The 19692-nt window shown below is 40.3% G+C and overlaps 1 protein-coding gene across 1 annotated transcript in view; it reads right to left on the reverse strand.

The window, feature by feature from the left end:
- Positions 1-19692, reverse strand: part of LOC146755688 (cytosolic carboxypeptidase 4-like) — a 43068-nt gene that overhangs the window by 12411 nt on the left and 10965 nt on the right. Inside the window, exon 3 of the mRNA XM_085525324.1 lies at positions 18633-18809. Within this exon, the coding sequence (XP_085381450.1) occupies positions 18633-18767 (135 nt within the window). The 5' untranslated portion in view covers positions 18768-18809. The remainder of the gene's footprint in view (positions 1-18632; positions 18810-19692) is intronic.

The following is a 19692-nucleotide window of genomic DNA, read 5'->3' on the forward strand; positions in this document are numbered from 1 at the left end:
ACAATTTGCATGGGATTACCCACAATACACTGCATTATGGTAATACTCAACAATCTCTGATGCATATTAGACTGGCAGTGTTAAAAATCTGTCAAAGGAAAAATAAACGATACGGGAAAATGATGATGTAAGACAGGACAGTAAACACTCTGCACTTGTGTAATCTGCCAAAATTCACTCCAAAATTGGCCTGGGAAAGAGAATGAGAGAGTATTGCGCACTCGGAACAGCTTTAGGGAACATTCCCAACTCAAGCAGAAAACAATACCTGACTGAGACACGGACGTAATCACAGAGGAGTGGAAAATACAACAGATCCGAATGAGGAGCTGAATAGGAAACACGGAGTGATTTTCTTCATTTCTTTGATTTCCCACTGGGCAGTAACCTGGAGGGAATCTTCCCTCTTGTTCATCCAAAGCAGGTTTGGTTCACTACCCTTCACTACACACATTCACTCAGTCTGCCTTCTGCTCCTCTCCAAGCCCCTCTGTATCTTCTTCTGATGCTGCTGGTGATCCTTAATGGACTCTGCACAGTCTCTGTGTTCAAAAGTGTCTGTCCCAAAACAATGAGCCCCAGAGCTGTATTAGTCGCAGAATCCAAACTACCAGCACCTCCTGCCCTCAGCCATGGTTGGCTGCTCAGCCCTTCAATACACTTCACCCAGAGAACAGGGACGCTAAGGATTTCTTGCACCGACCTCGTACTTTCCTACATAAAAAAAGCTGCAGGAAAATAGTATCAAATGAACTGATTTTGCCAGTTCCATGCATCATGTTCCTAGTAATTCAAGTAATTGTCTATCACTCCTCAAATCCCTAAGAATCGTGGAATTATAGATTCTTAGCTTAGGTTGGAAGGGTCCTTAAAGATCACAGAGTTCCAACTGTCTGCCATGGGCTGGTTGCCCCCACCAGCTAAGGCTGCCCAGGACACTAAGACACATTCCCCCAGGACACTAAGGGGGAATGAGGCATAGGTTTGGCCAAGAGGTGGGAAAGAGAGAAGTAGCATTTTCCATGTGGGTTTATTCAGTAATTCTCTCACCACTAAGTTGCAGAAAATGGAAGGAAAAAAAACCACAACAACCAACAAACAAGCAAGGGATGAGGCCAAATTATATTGCTGAAGAGGAGTTATAGAGATTAGTGTAGTAATTAATCAAGACAACCATGTCAGCAAGGGTCTGACCTTTATTCCTGCCCTAGTAACAGCTTTGTCCCCGATGACTTTTGGCTTGCATGCTAAAGCGATTTAGATACATCCCTCAATTAATCGCAGGATATCCTCTGGGAGATAGGAGAGCAGTACTGCAAGCTGCCAACAGGGATGCTGAATCAGAGGAGGAGTGACCTAGTGAAGGGCACCTAGTGAAGGACATCAGCAGAGATGGGGAGGTAACCCACAGTTCTCTTTACCTCCTACACTTCACCCCTCACTGCTGGAAGCAAAATTGTTTGAAGCATCTAATTCGAGATCCTGCCATATTTTAAAAGATTAAGATTTCCAAAAAATAAGAAAAATAATAAGAGTGTCTTAAAATAACTTGCGTCTTTTTCTGTAAAGAAGCAACAGCACCACATCAAACTCACTCAGGCAGGATGACAGGCAGCTGCAGAGATCACGGCAGCAGTTGCTTCCCTCTTCTCTCTTTTCTTGTGAGATAAAGACCTTCTATCAGGCAGATGTGCTGCCAATCCCACACTCGTAGAGAGTGTGGAGTCCCTTGCTCAGTGTTTTGGGTCACCTGCAGCTTCTAGAGTAACTAGCAAGCACTACTCTCTGACAAAGAACCTCAAAGCTCTGCAGATGCAGTTGTGCCCCTGAACATATGGGAGGGGAGTACCTTCTATCCTGCCCACTAGGGACAGACAAGTGGAATCTGAGCTCTCTCAGAAAGGCAGTGTACAACTACAGACCTTCAGTAAATAGAAGGACTAAAAAGCTACACATTCAGGAGAGTGGTGAAGCTCAAGATTGGCAAGAGATAGAAACAACACTAGGAGACGTCTGCTTCTATTAGAATAGCTATTATCACAGCAACTGAATACCTGAATCAGTTTTTGTCTCCTAAGAAAAATAACAAACGCATTTGCCCATCAAGTTTGTCCATTATGGCAGTTAGAAGCAGAGACTGTCAGAGCTTTATGCCTGTGAATTAAAGTCCCTGTCAGGATCTTAGCTAGTCAGAGTGAACAGAAGCCTTAAATTAATAGCTTAAGTTACAAAACTCAGAACAGCTAACACACATGTTGAGTACACCCAGCTGGTTGTGAGGTTTTCAGATACTTGTCTGAATGAACCCCAGATCTCCTGCTCAACACAGGGTCTCGTATAAAGTCTGGAACAGATTTTCTAAGGTTTATTTTTAGCAGCTGTTCCACAGTTCTGATACAGAACAGAGACAACCCAGACATGATACTCTGATGGTGAAATGAATCATTCTTTCAGAGCTCTGAAAGCACTAACAGGCCATAAAGGTCCTCAGCCAGACCCGCCTGGGGCCTTTACCCATACCCTCTACCTATTCTAAGAGCCCCACTTCAGCTTAGGGCTCTGCTGTAAAACTGCAGGTCTGTAGTTCCTGTAGCAACGCTTACATGCTTTTACCTGAGCACACCCTATGGTGTGTATATGGTGTACCCTATGGTGAGACTCTGACTCACAGAACTGACTTCCCAGCATCACCTTGTCACTGTGGACCTGCCAAGTGGTTTCTGAGCTGTTTGATCCCACAAACATCACCCTGAATTACTAACGTGTGTTTTCACTTTGGATCTGCTACACTACCATGGACTTGCCTAATAATGTGGACTCGTGGCTGAATCCAAGTACTCTTCAGAAGCCTGGTCTGCTTACCTTGCTTGGAGACAGTGAGACTTGGCCTTGGCTGCCAAACAGAGACTATCTGGTATTATCTCAATTTCTCCTACTGCTAGCACTGACCCTAATTCTTTTCTCAGAAGAGGCACACATACTATTTTTCTCCCATATACCTCAATACAGAGATTACAACATCCTAAACCACAATTAGATTAGGCCACCAGAACTATCTCACACTACAATCCAGATACAAAAATAGATTCCCTTTCCTTAGCTATTGTTGGCAAACACGGGTTCTAGTGAGAGAAGTTATTTCTGGACTTTTACTGGCAAGCCTTCTTTTCAGAGACTAAAAGGAAGAGCTGGTGCTGGTGGAAAAATTGTTAGACATGACTTTGAAGAAATGGCAGTTTCTGCCAAGCTCTTATGTGTGTTTCTCTGTGGGGGGAAAAAGGCTTTATTAGCTTTTCTTTCCAGAGGTCACATCTGTGAGGGTAAGTGAAAGAAAAAGGCACGTATGGAAAGTCCTCCGTCTCAGATTGACAATCAGCTGCACAGTCAGTGCCACAAAAGCCCTTTTGCACTTGTGCCTCTTCTTTCATGAAGGAAAATCCCCATTTTCTTAGAACAAAATGATGGCTGAATGTGAATGCACTGGAGTTTCCCGCTGATTTTGGTACACTGTGTTATCTCCTACTTGGAAACCCTGAGCACTTCTCATCAGGCATTTATATAGATCTGTGCATACACACACATTTACATGATCACAGATGTACAGGGACACATTTCTAAGACTCTAGCATTACAACAAACAACAACCATCCATAAAGACACAATTAAAGTTACACGTTCATCAGACACACTGGTGCACACTTGAACATGCATTGGACTGTCTTCCACACCCACGTGTATCCACATTCATGTTTATATTGTAGTCTTCCACAGTCTGTAGTTTGCACCCACGAATACTAACTGCACAAACCCAGCCCAGCGGAACAAACACTCATTTAATGTGTAATTCAAAAACCATAGGCATGTACTCTCCATGCACTCTGCTGCTGGCTTTCCCCTCTAAACAGGATGCAAATCCTACACAGTCCTATAGGCTGAGTTCTCTCTATACAACAAGTAGCTGAGCTGTGGCACACAAAAGTGCCAACGTGCCATTGCAAGAATTAAAGGTTTTATGAGTCTTTTCTCCACTTCCACAGTCTCCCCCTTCCAGTTAATGTCAAGCGTGTATATATAAATGAGATGTATTTGGGGCTTGTGCCAAGTCTCTGTAACACGGACACAGAAATAATATGGGTAAAACATGATTTGTATTGGGACTGCTCTGGTTGTCTTAAAAAGAAGGTCTTCAGTGACTGATTTGGCCTTTCTGGAAGCTTCTTACTGTTTAAATTGTAGAGTTATGAGACCTCACATTCAGTTCAGCTTATCACAGCTGTACATCCTCATGTGAAATCAGGGGAACTGACTGAGAAGAGTAGGGTACTTGATGAAGCACCTTGGGGATTGAAATGTGTGTTATTAAATGTACATGAAATAAACAAAATTTCACTCCCATTTATTCCAACCAGTCAGAATCTCAAGCAAAGGCAACCTGGCCTTAAGTGGACTGCATTTATATATCTGGAGTGAGCCCAGAAGTGTCCGGTGCTACTCATTCTTATGATGCATGTCAGCATGTAACACACCAGATCTTATCAGTATGAAACCAACACCTCTTTGGGCTGTCCCTCATCTCTGAATGTTTTCACACAGACTCAGAAATCTAAGGTTTTCTCTTCCAGAGAGCATCACTAAAGATTATTCCAAAAAGACACAGAAAATTCTGCTAATATTCCTCCTCCTCTCTACCAATGAATTCACAGAAGACATCATTCATGCTACACCAACTAAGGGCAGACACTAAAACGTTACCTGAATACCCTGAGATCAAATGTCTGTCCAGAAGCAGTGAGTATCAAAAACATGACAAACAATTCACCATTTACACACTGTATCTCTGAATCAAGAGGTTGAAGGTATTTAAATGGAAGCTGACTTGACTTCTGTCTGTTATCTTTTCTGCTTTCTGTCAGCAGCTTCTCTAACACCCACTGCTGTGGCAAACCTTGCTTATCCTGTCTTCCTATGCCACAAAACGTAACCAGATTGGTTTAATTTCTGCAACACCTACGCTGAGAAAGATATTACTAAAAAGCTGTAGAAGAGTCAAGGAACATGTGCTGCGTTCCTTCCAACACCTTGATGAACACTGGATGAACAGAAGTGAAAATACTTTACAAGGAATAAGGCACTTCCCCTCACTTTACAATGCAGTAGGTCACACCAGCTTAGACAGCCTGTACTGACAGCAATTGCCTGCTTTGTTTTGCTTTCCACCACCTTAGCACCCTTTGTGTCAATACATATAAGAACTGAGCTGCGCAGTGTGAGGAGCCCACCTTACCCTTCTGCTCCAATCTCAGCTAGAAGAGGAGATGCGAAACAGCCTTAGAAGACATCCATCTCCTCTGCACGTGGAAGCCCACAGGACAGCAAGGCACACATCCATAGACCCCAGCACTGCGAGTGTGCTGCCTGACATCAGGCTTCATTGCAATCCTATACACCACACTCCACACCTTTAATTAGTTACAAATGCAAAGGAACTGAAGGACAGATTTCCCACCTAGCTTTGCATTTATTAAAAGGTCACCAAGGAAACATGATTTTTTTCCTGTGAACAGACATCAAAAGCTAATGAAACCTGAACTTCATCATTGCTGTGTACCTTTTCTTTTCAGTTTTCATTTAGAAATGAACTTCCTTTCCCCTTCACGAGATAATCCAGGCTCCCACAAGTGCTTTGCAAGAATGGTTTGGCCAAAAGGGTGAGTTATGCATCCCTTCCTTTTTCTCTTTCCACTGACAGCCATGAAACAGTGTCATACGACAGAGGAATGACACACAGCACAACATAATTCTAGCTGTACGTAGAAAATATAGACCTTAAGGTAGCCACATGTGCTATGCATAGATGCACAAAATACAGACATGTATTTAAAGCAATAAATATGCATGTCAGTTGCACACCTTTTGTGTTCTGCCTAAAACCAGAAATAAATGCATGCATACAAACATCTTTGGGCACAACTTCTTCCAAGTGCAGCACACAAACACATCCTCTAGTGTGCATACAGATGTTCCCCTAGCTACTGCATTGAAAAGAACAATTATGCACATCCCATAACTCAGTGGCAGTAACATGCCATTGCCACTTGTGTGCTCGTGTCTGTATTCTAACACATACCCTACCTCTATGCATGCGAGAAGGCTGGGAATCAATAACCACTTACAGCCCTTCAATCCAACACTGTCAACTTTGTTCCCCTCTGTTTATAGTGACAGACAAGAAGAGTGAAGACAGGGGACACATCAGTATGCAGCGTAGGAGAAGTGGACACTATCAGCATAAGCAACAGACAGGAGCTACTGAATTCAGTAGTGGCTGCTCTTGCCTCCTGCAACAAGCAGAGCTGCCACTGTCCCAGAAATCTGGTTTATTCCCAGGAAATTGATGCAACCAGATAGAAGAAACCAGAGCAATAACCGAGGGCCATTTTCCTAAAACAACATAATTGTACAAAAAAAAAGATTCGGAAAAAAAATTCAATTCTTATTTGTTTCCTAGGTCTGAGCAATGATCTTGTCTACATAACGATGCACAACATGCTCGGTATAACACCAGAACAACTCGATATCATATCCTGCAGAGAAGACAGCATGAAACTAAATATACTTCAGACACAGCAGGCTACCTTTAAAAATTGTCAAGTTGCTTCGTTGACCTTTTAAAGGGAATGAACATACAAATGCATTACATTTAAGAGCAAGTCAATACCTCAATGAATTTCAACCAATCCTGCAGCATGTGGAATAACCAAAAAGCTGTTGGTCTGACACGAGCTCTAATCATGTACCTCCATCAAAGCTCACAGCCTCACCCACCCAAAATGCTGTCCAAGCATCTCAGAGCTACTCGGTCTCAGCCTACAACATGGCCTTGGTTTTACAGTCCTGAGTTTCTCACTGTATCTATATTCAGAGATCTTCTGCATTATGAACACGTCCCATTACGCCAGGCCTGAATCTCTCCTGGGCAGAGATTGGCATTAATATAAATATAATTATGGTCATTTAATAAATGTATGATGCATGTCACTCTATCTCATTAAATTAACAACAGGAGTGAATTTCGTATTAGTCGTGACAAGGCCCATTTTCAAAGCTGACATTTAATATCACTCCCCAGCATAATCATACATCAGGCTTCACAAATTAAAGGATTTGATGTGAGCGAGGGATGATCAAATACATGAAACCACAGAACCAGTGCTGTAGCTTGCTGCAGATATTCAGCCTATGTAATACATTTACCTACAACTGATGAACCAGCAGAAATTCCAGCCATTTCAGTGCACACGGGGGCTCATGAAAGCATTCCTGATTTAGAAAAACTTCAGCACTTTGACCTCTGGAAGCCCTTCCAATCACCAAAGACAATGGCTTGATCAGAAAAGCGACCTTTCGGTCACTATTTCAGAGCCAGTCTGAGCTGTTTTCAGACTCCATTTACTTCATTCTCCCTCACTAGAAAAGACAAGAGGGCTGCTCGCAAAAGGTCACTGGGAAAATGGTGTCCAGCTGCCTGCTGCAAACTTCCTATGCGCCATCAGACTACAGGGAACATAAAGCCCATCACATAGCTCATCCAGTGCTTTCATCTTTGGTGGAAAGCAGTAGTATTGGCCACGGTGTTGACTTTAGGTGCCTGTTCACCCAGGTGCAGGACATCTGAAGGTTGTGAGCAAGGTATTGTGTTGCTCAAGCGTGTTTATGCTGCGTTACAGAGCTGTCTCCCTTTTTCCCATCACTGCCAATTGGCGATGCATGCATGCATGCCCTGGGCCATCACAACATGGCTGTACAGCCCATTCTCCCCAACCCAGATGACAAGTCAGATCCAACTCTATTACTTCTCAATGCTGGGAAAAAGAACACAAGACAGACAATAATACAATGGAATTGAAGGCATAATATAACAGAAAAAGAAAGCGGCAGAGGAAATATCTTAACAAGTGCTGGTCCTCCATTGTTTTCACACAGAATTAGCATTTCAAATCAAATAAACTACTTAATTCAATTCTCAGCTCCCTCACAAGCTAACAGCATTTTATATTTATCTCCAAGTCAGAACAAGTCTTTCCACTTGTAGCCTGCTGGCCATCAGCTTTTAAAGGAATACTTCCCACTGAGATGCTAACCGTCCTTCTGATCATGTGGCAAAAACATACACATACTTAAAACCCTACTTAGTAAAAGAAGTCATCTCTACCAGGAATAAGCTACTGCAAAATGGACAGTGTTTCAGGGCTTTTTATTCCCATTGTATGTAGCTGTACCCCTCTCACAGACTCATTTGCAATATCGTTTTCAAACTCATTGAAAATCGCCTTTCTCATTTTGTTTCTGAGTGAATCTCTGATTCAATATTCTTGTGTAAGTTCACCTGCTACTTCCAGCACCACCAAAGGAAACTTTTCGCAATAGCCAAGAAGAGGTGGCACGCAGTAAGAGATTTGGTTAGGAATACTTTGGGAAAAACTTATTTAATCCAAGGCAGAACTTAATTGTGAAGTACACCAGGCTTCAGGCGGCTCTTCTCAGAAAGAACTCCTTGGGTTTTAGGTTACATTTCTGATCAGACGTCATAAGAAGAATAGCTTTTTCTTTTCCAGTCATTGCATTGAATTCTTTTTTACTGTCTTTAGTAGCAATTGCCATGAATTTTCAGTTACTTTCTTAGCTTCCCACATCTAATTCCTACATTACTTTGGCTGATACCCTTTTTCCCCTTTTTCTTTTGTTCACAGAGAATTAACCTATGCATTTTTCACCTCAGAATATCTTGATCATGATTAGGTAAATGGCCTCTACCACTGTTTACTCGTATCTGTCAGAATCTCTAGTAAACAATTAGTACTGGCAAAAAGGAAACAGACTAAAAGAAGTGAAATCCACCTCTTGACAATCCATCTATTACATAGATTCTTCATCAGTGTTATGATTCACTGTCCTCTATGCTCTAATTATCACCTTCTCTTTACTATTATACCAAGATGGGTTTTAACTAAATGTGTTCTCAATTCTTGATTAAGCTTTTTTTGGGATATGTAACAGAATCTATTTTAAAAACATTGGTTTTAAAATTTATAATACCTCCGTAATCTTTTTTTTCTTCCTCTTGTGGTCTGCTTTATTTATAATACATCCTCAGTCCTGGACTATTATCCCATATTAAGGGAAAAACATACATGAACACATGTTAATAGAAATGATGCGCTCTGCCCTTATTAAACGTAATTGGGTCATGATCACTGGTGTCTAGGTAACCACCAACTCTCACACCGAAGATTATTTCACCCTTTCCTATCATAGTGTGGTCCAGAATAGAGCTATATTGGATACAACATCTTTTGTACTAGAAAATAATCATCTGTAATGTTCGGAATCTGTAATAGAATTTACTGCTGCCTACACAAAATCTCAGGTACATAACACCTAGACAGAAGTCTCTATGACCACTCTCCTCTATGACCACTGGAAAGCAGTTCGGTTTATCCATCATTTACACAACCATTACCTTTCCATCTTTTCTTCCTTCTCTCAATTTCAGCTCTAAAAAGTTGTTAGATAATAACAATAATACATCTTTCCTTTTCACCAAGAACCGTACGTATCCCATGACACACAACTGCACTCATTTCCACATGCATCATCTAAGCTCCTCTTGGTATCATATTTGTTTGCTTTAAGAAGAAAGTGTGACGCCAAATCACACTTACACTTGTTTATTCCTTTGTCCATTTTTCTAAGTGGAACTCGCTTATGATAATTACTTGGTTGAAAATATTTTAACGATTCCTTGTCTCACTTCAGCAGCTATTCATCAAAGATTAATATTCTATACTCCAGAAGCTGCCTGTCTTGAGTGTCTGAGAGTAAAAGAAATACTGCAAAACATCAGCACTTGGATGTCTCCAAATTCTCCTTCTCTCACAACTATGAGTAGCCAACAACTTCTTTGATCTCTACTGTCTTCAGCTCGTTCACCTCTCATCTGTCCCCACTTATAGTATGTATGTGAATCACTTTTTAATTGTCCCTAATGTCTGCATTTCCATAGGCTGTGTGCTGTAATTTCTCTTTTCTGACCATGCATCTTCACTTGCAGATAGCCACCATCTGGCATCACATGCATCAAAAATTTCTTCCTTGGACAAAAATTAGAATATAGCAGGTTTCTCTTTGTCATCCATATGTGGTATACAACAGAGCCTCTTACCTAAAGATAAGCCATGAAGCTCCAGAAATATCATGTCTAAACATATTGCCTTCTCTGCCTCATAGATTACCCAGCACAAGCAACCTCTTTCATCTGTAAGTTTATCACATTCAGAAACACATATTTCTCCTCCGTTATTCAGAATTAAAGTGTTTGCAATTCAGTTTGGTTTAATTTACTTTGGAAATGAGTTAAGCCAAATTTAATTAAGGCCACCTTAATTCTGCTTCAGAGTGTTGACATGTGGCTTAATGTGGTTTAGCACAGGACTTTCCACTTGCTCCTTTAGCTAATTCAGAGGTACTTACCTGCACATTCTCATACAAACTATTATAGAATTCAGCCTGTTTTAATTAATTATCAAAACAGAAAGGTAACTTGGTTGCATTGTAAGTATTTTTAAGAGAAGAACCTGCAAGTTACTAAATCTCTCTTTAAACCAACAGAGAAAAAACTAGAGTACCTCTGAAAATAGCAGGCAGACGAATTCAAATTCGTACAAGGAAATAATATTTAGCACTTTCTGATCCCTGGAACAAAATATCAGGGGACCAGATGGATTTCCAATCATGTGATGCTCTCAAATCCAGTCTGAATTCTTTCTTCTATGAAAAATCTTACACAAACACGAGGGTTTGGTACAAAGCTGCCTATGTAGTATAGGAGGTCAAAACCAGAAGAGCTGATGGTTCTTTCTGGGACCATAAGCTGAAATAAGTGTTGTGGAAGAAGGGAAAGAGGAAAGACAATGCTATCAGTACAGGAGCTTAGCACATATGAAAAAAAAATATAAATCTCAATTGGGAACATAAAAAAGGAAAGACCAAAGAGACAAGAACTGGATGAGAAAAAAAAAGAAGAAGAAAGGATGCACCTACAGATTTCAAAGTTGGCAAGAATGAATAGAGTTAGTTTGATTTCTTTTTGACAAGACCAAGGGACCTACGATTGGATCATCCATGAATAAAGACAACAGTGGATGTGGCAGAGAACAGCAGATTAAAGAACCTGGGAGCTACAGCAGCTGTGAGAAGTACAGTGCAGAAATCAGTGGAGGGACAGAATGGAGGAGGAAGTGAGATTAAATTTCAATATATAGTTTACATTCAATATTGGACAGCATATCCAATACCACTAATATCACTAGTATGAACTAGTGGAGTTCACTGCTGCAGGAAATCCCGTGTGGGAAAATATTACGAAAGGGGACAGAAAAGTGCCATAATTATCAACAGAGAAAGTTGCTCATTATCATTACCACACCCTCGAAATAATCAGGCCTCATGCTGCAGCATATGAAGCAGAAAGGAGGCAGGTCAGGTGGGCCGGTAGGATTATTTCTTCTTTTCCATGTCTTAGTGTAATTGAATCAGTTGCACTACAGCCTGGTTTTGTTCTCTTAGGAGCCACGAGGAACCAAACACTGTATGAGACAGGATACCTGATCATATGGACCAATGGTCTGATCCAGCATGGCAAATGTTATGATGCTAAGAGGGGTAAAAATCAATCTTCGCAGAAAATCCTGTGTATAAAAGACTTTGAAATTTAGATGCTTCTAAAATCCATGCAGAGTAAAAGACAAACGTGGCTCCTCTAGCCTGTGCTTTTGCAACCTCCCATTCTTATTTGCCATGCCTGAGGAGTTCATGATTAGACTATGAGCTTCATCAAAGGGCAATTTTCAGCTGCCAAATAGATTTGTACAATAAATCCACATGGGACCAGATTAACAAGCAAGAGAGACATCAGAAATCAAAAACCTAGCCGCTGTAATTCCACTGAAAACTTGAAAGGATGATGTGCAATGATATTTAGACTTTTAAAGAGACACTGCCAGAATACTACAGCTAGTTTTCATTAGGAATTTTGCTTTTCTGTCTCACATCCTTCCCAAGAGTTCTTTTCATTAGCAGACTCAAATCCCACTTATATTCAAGGCTGCACCGTTCAGAACTGTTCAGTGGGCTTCAGAAAGAGTAACATTTCATCCAAAGTGCAGCATCTTTTCCATGCAACCATAAATTAATTAATTGCAAATGAATTTTTTGATTCTAACATCTAAGTTGTCTGGGTTTGCAATGTCAGCACCTGGGAATCTTCGATCTAATCCCATCCACAACTCCCAGAAAATGGGTATGACTGAATACTTGCATTTCTGATTCCATGTAGTCTGGCTTTTTATTTCCTAGGGAAATAAAAAAAAAAGCTTCTAGGGAAGCAGCTCGATAACTCTTTCCAATCTGTACCTACTACCACCTTTCTTCCCAAGAGTATGGGAAGACTGGGCTGCAACCAAGCATCTAGAAAGGTTTAGAAGTAGTTGAGGGAGAAAACAAACAAACAAAACAGGTATCAGCTGTTTATGGTATATTGGAAGGGGAAAAAAGAGAAATATCAGCATTCAGAAATGTACAGAATCAAGGTAACATCTGTTTTCCTTTCCTGGGTCCCACAGAATCTGCTGTGTTCCTTGGTTTAACAAATAAACCAGCTGCTAACTAGGAGATGCTCACATCATTTGCAAGTAAAAGGAAAGAAACGCAGGGATTTGTTGGAACAAGCCCTTTAAGACTAAGCCCCAAACAGAAGTGGTAAACATCAGAGCTACAGCAACTGATCAATTATATACAGTAGTGGAAAAGAGTTGAGAGAAAGAGGGGAGCACATGATGGCTCTGCTTTGCTGTTCCAAATACATCCATGTCTAGTGTACCTCCACAGAACTAGATGCTTCCAACTCTGCAAAGTCAGATCTACAATGACCTCATCCCATCATTACTTTCTGTTGTGCTGAAGAAAAAAAAAAAAAACAAAACCTAAAAAACACCACTAACAACAAAACACAAAGCAATTACAAACCACAACAAGGGAGGGAACCTGTTCTCCAGTTACACTGACAGAGAGCCCTCGATAATCTATCAACAACAGAGACAAAGGAACTGATTTAAGATGCTATTACTTCCAAAGGGCTCAGATTGTGCTACTCTGTTTATTTAGGAGTTGGAGAAGTCGAGATCCTATTTGATCAGCTTTGAAATTGGTTCCAAAAGGCTGAGAAGTCAGCTGATTTTTCATTTCTCTGTAGTTCAAGGCCATATACATTTCTCCTTTTGTTTATATCAACAAAATCCGAGTTAGGATATAACACTCATTTTTTCTGCCAAGTCCGTGGAGAGTTCTCATCCAAGACTTTGCTCATCTGACTCAATCCAGCCTAAGAGGACCAGAAAATACAGGTTTGTGGCTGCAAGCCACAAGCCCTGGTGCTGTGCTTGCAGACTAATCATTATGTTGCTCTGGCCATCCAAGGAAGATGAATGCTCACCGTCTCCTGGTTGGTTTGCTCTTTCCCATGTGCCTTTGCTCATTTCCTAAATGCCATTAACCTTTATATCGTTGCATTAAGTGAAATCGTCAAGACTAAAAGGTACCATTAGAATATCTTGAAAACTGAATCACAATTTACTGAAAAGGATTGGTGGGCACAAAAGGAGCATGAAAATACGGAAAACAGGATGCAAACGTTTGCAATGGGCAACAACTAAAGAAAACACAATGAGCAGAAAACCTTAATTTAATCCTTCACTCCTTAGATTACTACAAGATAACTATTTGTTTTTCTCTTATACTTCTCTTACAATTACAGCTGCTTCCAATTTGAATCACTTTGGACCAGAACTGGAAGCAGAACTATTTAGAAAAAAAAAAACAAAAAAACATTCTTCTATATTTCTTAGCATCTGCTTTTGAATGACGTGCCCAGGCCTCAGAGGGTTCACTAGATGCACGTTTTAGAGATGATTTTTTGGATAGAAACTTCTGGATGCTTGTGAAACTTACTCATACTTAGGAAAAGTGTAAAACGTGGGAGACAATGGAAACCAGAAATAGGAAAAGCCTCAGATTTCAAAGATGATGTAAACAATTTACTGGAATGCTCATCAGAAAGCCCAGAATAAACTCCATCTCTTTTCATTTCCCTTCTGCAAGTACTTATCAAATACGCTCTGTGGCAAGAACATTGCTGCAACCATTTCTGTTGGTGCCTGAATACTGGCATGAGTCCAAATTAAAATTATTTGCAAGTTTGTGCACTAGGCATCCAATTACAAGAATGATATACAAGAATATCATTGCTTCTGTATGCCAGTAAGACAACGTTATGCGACTGCAAACTCCCTCAAAACAACCCAATTTCTGACTATCAACTGTAATAAACTGCTTATGAATAAGGCATACATAAAAATTCCACAGAAATATAATATGTGATACGCAATAATAAGGAAGATAAAGAAAATCTTTCATTGCCTATAGATAACTATAAAGAAACAGAACTGCAATTTCAGGGACAAATGATGTATTAGTAACAATTTGGTTATTTTGGACAGAAATGGGTCAAACCAGAGCAGTCCACCTCTGAAAGAGTAGCAAGAGGAAAGGCTTTCATCTTGGCATACTGCTTTATTTCTGCCACACTTTCACGGCAATTCACTGGTTCATTACTTGTATAAAATAATTCAGTAAATGCTAGCCAGGTTACAGGGGATGGATAATGGCAGCTCTTCCCATTTATTAGACTCTCATCTCTGCAGTTACTGTATAAGGGGCCAGGATGCAGAGCTTTTCATCCAGTTCTGCTACCCGTTTATCAGCAGCTCCGTCCTTTTATCCCTCAGCATTTAAGTACTTCCATCTCCGAAATACAAACTATTGGCTCTTATCTAACAAGAAAGTTATCTTGGTTTTATGCCAGTATAGCATAGGAAAAACAAAAAGATGCAATTTATTAACCTTCTAAACAGAACGAGACAGACTTCAGCAAGATGGCACATGATTTGTGGAACACACGTTACATGACTAATGTCACATCCTCGCTCACACGAAGATGGCTCACAGAACCTTCAGGGACATTCACTCTCACAATTTATCTGGGGTGAGTTTTGTAGAGATGGGGGCTTCTAATTGTTAGACAGGCCATGACTTTTGACAGTTACTCTGGCCAGGCTCCACCTGCCAATTGCTGCCGTTACATCAGGCACAATTTTACCTCTAATTTCTCCTACTGTAAATGACTGGAGAGAATGCAAGCAAAATCAAATCAAACCAACCAACCAACCAACAAAACAACATCAGTTTTTCCTCACCTCTAGCTTGCTTTACCAGTTCAGTGAATTGAGTAGTTGGACTCAAAAGAAGAAAAACTTTTCCAACATGAAGATGGGTTCTATGGAAGAGCGTTCCTGAAATTCCCCAAATCCTCCTTTCAAAGGTGTTTTGAACAACTATCAACAATTTCTTATGAACGTATGGCCACTCTGCTCGGTGCTGCTCTCCCTGATTCCATCATCTCTGCAAATGGATGGCTTTTCCCTCTCATCAAGTCGGATAATAAAAGTTGGGGCATTCAATTCCCCTCATTCAGAAGCATTAGACTGGACAGAATTAATTTTTTCTCTTGACTCTCCCAAAGACTTTCTTCAAAAAGGGATCCACGTCACCAGTAAAATCTCCTTCAAAGGGTACTGTCAAAATATCTGGAATAATTTAAAAACTCATTTGTTACTCCTTGTTGCGTGTATCCCTTTGAAGCAAGAAGCTGAAGTCTATTTACATCAGTACTTCATCTCCTCTACCAGGCACAACATGTCAAGGAAAATGCCTTTCCAACACCACATGTACTGAGAGAGCACGGAGCTGAGTTTTGAGATTTGCCATGTTTCTACTATATCTGTTTTGGAACGCAAATGTATACATGGCTCAAAATACATCAAACTCGTAGGATGGTGAATACAGTTAGTAATCTGAACATCCCAGTGCAGTACGTTACTACAGGCGTCTTAACTAGTCAGCCAAGAATCAAGAAGAATAAAGTGTAGTACAATAGGATATGGTAAAACAAAGAGCTATGCCAGTTTAAAAATGAATCACACTGAAGAAACTTAGGAGAATATCCATATGCGTCAGTGCAGATTTGATTCTTTTGGGCCAATATTTGCTCCCGATTGTACTGAATAGAGCTTTCTATGGCACAGCCTTATATTCAGTATTCTGCAAACCAAATAAGACAAGATGGCTCAACAAAATCCTCCAAAAGGAGGACAGTAATACAAACCTGGAGGGCAATAGGTCCAGTGAGGGAGTTAATACAGACTGCATTCACACTGGGAGAGAAATGATAGGCAGTTTCTGATTCTGATTACTTTTTGATTGTGAGATTGTAAACTGGTAGAAGTAGGAAGGAGAATTCCTTGTTGAAATGGACTGCTTTGTTTTAGGCAGCTTTCAAATGGAGACACTGCTGTTCTAAGACTCAATTGGACAATCCAGACAAAATCAAAGAGAGTCTGGATTTTTTTTCCCCTTCTTTTCTTCTTCTTTATGTTGAATAAAACCTTAGATAAGATCAATAGTTTCTTTAGTTTTATGTTTCTCTTCCTTAAGGGTAGATGGCTTATTGCATTTCCATTGATCACACAGACAGGGAGATTCAACAGAGACAAGTCATCTTTTCTTTTGCTCTCATTTCTGCCCTCCCCCCATACCCATTTGAAATCAAATGACTTTTAATCGAGGCTGGGGTCACAACTGTTTCTCATTTACATATCACTAGTAACAAATTCATGCCTTATTTTTCACTCACTAAACTGCTTTAGAAATGAAAGTCACATTTCTATACATGATATGCCACACACCGTGCAATCGAAAAACTTTAGGAACTTCTTTTGTGGGCCTCTCTATCAGACAGGTTACCTCAGCCCTCCTACAACATTGCTCTGTGGTGAGAGGGGGCTTACCTGACAGCCCTGTGTATTTAATATTTAAGCTTCTTACAGTCTCTACAAAGCCTTCCTCTGTTTTTTCCTAAATCCTTTGCAAACTCCCTATCAGATATGTGCAACTTCAAGCACAAGAAGTTTGTATCTCAGTTTACAGTCAGCAAAGCAGCTACATTCACCATTATTTTCACCATTTTCAAGAAGGAAGAAAGTCAAAGATCAGGATCCAGAACTGCTACCAACACCATTAGAAGCCTGACCACCAGCTTACTGAGTGGTGGTGCACTTGGGAGAACGTTGCATAAAACATTTTAGATCTGCTGGCACAACTTATGCAAACTTGGGTTGAAAATACTGAAGGAAGTAGAGAACAAATCATTAGACACTGATATAACCTGATGTCCAACTGCTTTTAGATGTTACTCAGATTATCTAGGAAATGAGTTAAATTCTCCATGGAGATCACTAGGAGTTTTGCCACTGACATTAGTCAAGGTAGAATTTCTCCCCACTGTCTGAAGGAAATTTAAAACCCCACCACAACCTGTGGTACCTATTGCACCCCATCAGCTCTTCTCAGAGTAGGGAGCACTAGGTGTAATGCTCAGGGCAGTTATATTCTCTTTCTTTAAACCATCTTCAGATATTTCTTCTGCCTTTTCTATCTAAGAAATGATGTGAGTATAGTAGAGCACTGTTAAAACAGTAGCTGAGTACTTGCTGGCCACATTCTATGGAATGTAAAAGGATTAACATAGAACTTGCAAAGAATAATTTGAACGTCTTATTAACTGTTATTTGTAACAATGGCTTTTTCCTTAAGGGTCTTTTCGGATCCTTAACCACATATTAATGCTGTATAGATAAGGATTGCTCCCTAGTGGGAGAAATAAGGTGGAGCACAGAATCCCTTCCATGGAAAGCAACAGGTTTGGGAAAGGAACAAAAAGAATTCACCAACTGAGCAAGTGGAGAATTATGTACAGCTAAATACAATTACCAGAGCTCAAACCATGTACTTAAAAAGTGCCAAGAGGCTCCTGTCTCTGATGCACTCAGCACAAGTACAGCCCTTCCCACAGTATCTGGAACATCATTTGGTAAGAAATTTAGCTCCATTTAGTTCACAGTTAAAGCTGTGGCTTCAGCTCATAGATGAGCTACCTTTGGCTGTCAGTAACAAACTCCAAGTGCAGAATTCTCAGTGCAGGCTCTTAAGTTTAGCCAAGCAAATGCCCAGATAGACTGCAACAGGAAGTGTACGACTCCTAATATTCATGTTAATTACCTCAGATCTACTGTGAATACCATTATAAAGACACAGTCTGTATCATCTCAAAAACACTCCTTCATTCAGCTCAATATTTTTGGCATTAGACTGGAATTTCTTTTTATTTCACTGTCAAATGAAACCTCGTAGCAAGGAACCTACTTCCCTGGCATGGAAGATTAAAAGTGAAGGATCGTGGAAGGATTTAACTGAGAAGAAACTCAGTAGAATGGCTACACTTATATTATAGAAGGAAGCTGGCAATACCAAACAGCATTAAAACAGCACTCTCTATTCTCCCAAGCTCATTAGACACACATTAGAAGGAGTGTGCCATGTAGTTCTTTGGAAGAGGTACTTACTTTGTAGAGACCATGGCTGCAGCCGCAGTACGTGCTCTCCATGGTGTAGCTACTCAGCACACCCATTTCTTGCCATACCACCACCCGGGCTGTTGACTCGCGGGACTTTTCTACAAGGAAGCTGCAGCTGTTCATGACAAATGCAGGGGCCACTTTGTCCAGGATTTTAGGAAGAGTCTATAAGAAAGTATCAGCAATGAGAAAATGAATCAAACAGATGTACATGCATTTATATCACAAATACATCTACAAGAGGCCTATGCTGTTTAAAGCGCGTATCACCAAAGCTACCTGTAGAAACTGTCACTGTGATAGTTCCAGTTAGTGCCAAACTGGACTCATCTTCATCCCAAGTGAAATCTTCATATTCTAATGTTTTGTTGTGTTTGTTTGTTTTTTTGTCCCCAGTCACAGACAAAAATGCTGTAAGTACATTTGGTACATCCCATCCAAAATGATGTCTTTGCACATCCTATAGTTTTGGACTGCTGAAGTCACTTATGAAGCTTTATTTTTTAAGCTGCTTCAACATTAACTACATTTTCCTGTTCTGCCTAGAGGGCTGCAGTCATAGCTCAGCACACAATGTTTCCATTCTTTCCTTTCCAGCTCCTTCTCACAATTTGACAAGGGATTCAGCTATAGGAGGAATTTTGTTTGAACACAGCACACAGCAAAGAAGGGGAATGCATAATCCCACTGAAGGTCACAGATAATTATAGGAAAATAGAGCTTAGCATTTAACTATCTTGCATTGTGAAATAAACCAAACTATTCTCATCTGGGATCAAATGGTACATTGAATGCACTCTGTATAGAAAGCGGCAATAAAGAGTAAATATGAAAATTCAGTAAAATTACCTCTTAGCTCTGAGTGATTTTCTTATTCTAGAAATCATTTTTCTCAACAGCAGCCTATAAACACTGCTAATACACAGCGCTATCAAATATTTCTATCAGTGTGGATGCAACACTTCTTCATGCTAACTGTAAAAGTATATACTAGATACCTTAACACTAGGTGTACTCGGTGTAGAAATTGGGCATTTACATACAAAAG

The sequence above is a fragment of the Coturnix japonica genome, chromosome 31 (assembly GCF_054131305.1).
Source record: "Coturnix japonica strain WE chromosome 31, WE-NBRP24, whole genome shotgun sequence".
NCBI lineage: Eukaryota > Metazoa > Chordata > Aves > Galliformes > Phasianidae > Coturnix > Coturnix japonica.